Source organism: Palaemon carinicauda, chromosome 34 (assembly GCF_036898095.1).
Source record: "Palaemon carinicauda isolate YSFRI2023 chromosome 34, ASM3689809v2, whole genome shotgun sequence".
Taxonomy (NCBI): Eukaryota; Metazoa; Arthropoda; class Malacostraca; order Decapoda; family Palaemonidae; genus Palaemon; species Palaemon carinicauda.
The window spans coordinates 76,460,922-76,463,421 of NC_090758.1; the positions used below are offsets into that span (position 1 = coordinate 76,460,922).

At 35.0% G+C, this 2,500-nt stretch overlaps 1 protein-coding gene across 1 annotated transcript in view; it reads right to left on the reverse strand.

Moving 5' to 3' along the window:
* Positions 1-934: 934 nt before the first annotated feature.
* The window catches only part of LOC137627042 (uncharacterized), a 29,661-nt gene continuing 28,095 nt past the window's right edge, over positions 935-2,500 (reverse strand). The window contains exon 5 of the mRNA XM_068358024.1: positions 935-1,132. Within this exon, the coding sequence (XP_068214125.1) occupies positions 1,117-1,132 (16 nt within the window). The 3' untranslated portion in view covers positions 935-1,116. The remainder of the gene's footprint in view (positions 1,133-2,500) is intronic.

A 2,500-nucleotide genomic window follows, 5' to 3' on the forward strand; every position in this document is an offset into this window, starting at 1 on the left:
ATCAATTTAAGATTCAAAGCTATAAGAAAATCAATCAAACCTTCCAAAACTTGACCCAACTTAACGACACACAACCTAACTTAACTTTTAGAGCATATCAATATCAATAGAGACCGAAACCAGAGTCGTCAGATCAGATATGGTCGCGACGTATCTCAGGGTCTTATCCTATATTAATTTTAGATGCATATTTATATAATATAATCAGTCAAACATAAGAAAACTTATCTTAACTTAACTACACATAACCTAACTTAACTTACAGTGTATATCTATATCCATCAAAACCGAAACCAGAGTCGTGAGGTCAGATAGACGCCACATATCTCAGGGTCTTATCCTATATCAATTTTAGATGCATATCTATACAAGGTAATCAGTCAAACTTAACTCAACTTAACGGCACACAACCTAACCTAACTTACAGTGTATATGAATACCGATCAAGACCAAAACCCGAGTCGTCAAGACAGAATTAGACGCGACGTATCTCAGGGTCTTATCCTACATTAATTTCAGATGTATATCTATATAAGACAATCAGTCATACCTATCAAAACTTAACTTAACTACGCGTACCCTAACTTAACTTACAGTGCATATCAATATCAATTGAAACCAAAACAGGAGGCGTAAGGTCAGAATTAGACGCAACGTATCTCAGGGACTTATCCTATATTAATTTAAGATATATATCTATATAAGATAATCAGTTAAACCTATCAAAACTTACCTTAACTTAACTACACATACCCTAACTTCACTTACATTGCATATCAATATCAATAGAGACCAAAACCAGTCATGGTCACGACGTATCTCAAAATCTTATCCTGTATCAAGTTAATATTCATTTCTATTCAAGAAAATTAATCAAACCTTCCAAAACTTAACCCAACCTAACGACACAAAACCTAACTTCACTTACAATGCATATCAATACCGATCGAGACCGAAACAGGCCCCGTGAGGTCAGAATTAGACGCGACGCATCTGAGGGTCTTGTTGAAATCCCGACGGGTCAAGGGCGGGTAATCCAGGTCGTTGCTTGTGTAGTCCACTGACATGACCTCGCTAGTGTTGTCCAGCAGTAGTTTACCATCCCACCAGGTCACCTTAGGCCTGGGAGATCCTGAAGGAGGGAAGGATTATTAGGAATTGTCTGAGGGAGAGAATTGGAAATATGCTGACATAGCAGAATACAATATTTGGGTAAAGTGAGTAAAAATGTAAGTGAACCATATAGATATAAGTACGAAAATACTTTTTAGGGATAGATAAGTAAGAAGTAAAGGGAAAAATATTATGAAAATTGACTAAATAATAAAAAAAAAAATAGATAAGCTTTAAAAATTGCAGGTTGGAGATGTAATATACGGAAAAAGAACTTGGAGAATGTAAAGGAATAATTGTTTTAGAAATGGACAAGGAAAATAGTGATTCTCTCTCTCTCTCTCTCTCTCTCTCTCTCTCTCTCTCTCTCTCTCTCTCTCTCTCTCTCTCTCTCTCTCTCTCTCTCTCTCTCTCTCAAGCTTTTTTCTATCTTTTTTTACATAAATCATTTACATTATACGAATCTCTTAAGAAAACATTGAATAACAGTAACTCTCTCTCTCTCTCTCTCTCTCTCTCTCTCTCTCTCTCTCTCTCTCTCTCTCTCTCTCTCCGCAGATTTCATTTCTCCCAAGTGTCTTCTCAATCCAATTCCCCATACATCATCTCCTACTTCACGCTTCATAGTCCTCAACCATGTCGGCCTGGGTCTACCAACTCTTCTAGTGTCTCACTGGCGTCTCACTAGTGTCTCACTAGTGTCTCACTAGTGTCTCCTCTCCCCTCAAAAAAACAAATCACTCCAAATAATAATTCCCTATCAATCAATTCTTAATAGAAAAAAAGTTATTAATATGGCGTGATGCATCAGCCATTTTCTGAATTTAAAGTTAACAAAACTCATAATCTGTCATATGAAAGTTCTTGAAACAAGAAACTCATAACTATTGGTATCTCTCCTCATTTATTGAAGATCAATCTTCAAGTTTGTTTGGAATAAAACAAGTTTTAAGATTGTCTTTCCCCATTTTAAAGTATGGTGGGTTATATATAAAGGCTTCCATATTATTCAATGTATGAGTAAGACTTCCCTATAACTTTCTTTTAACCTATTTGGTGTATTATTCAATGTATGAGTAAGGCTTCCACGTAACTTTCTTTTAACCTATTTGGTATATTGTTCAATGTATGAGTAAGACTTCCATATAACTTTCTTTTAACATATTTGGTATATTTTTCAATGTATGAGCAGTGCTATCATATCATATATCTTTCTTATTGGAATCCATGGCATTAGAAATATTTATTATGTAGCTTTCACTATACCATGCAGTTTTTTACGACTTTCACCAACCCAATATCTCTCTTTTAACATATTTGGTATATCATTCAATGTATGAGAAGTGCTATCATATCATATATCTTTCCTATTGGAATTCAATGCATT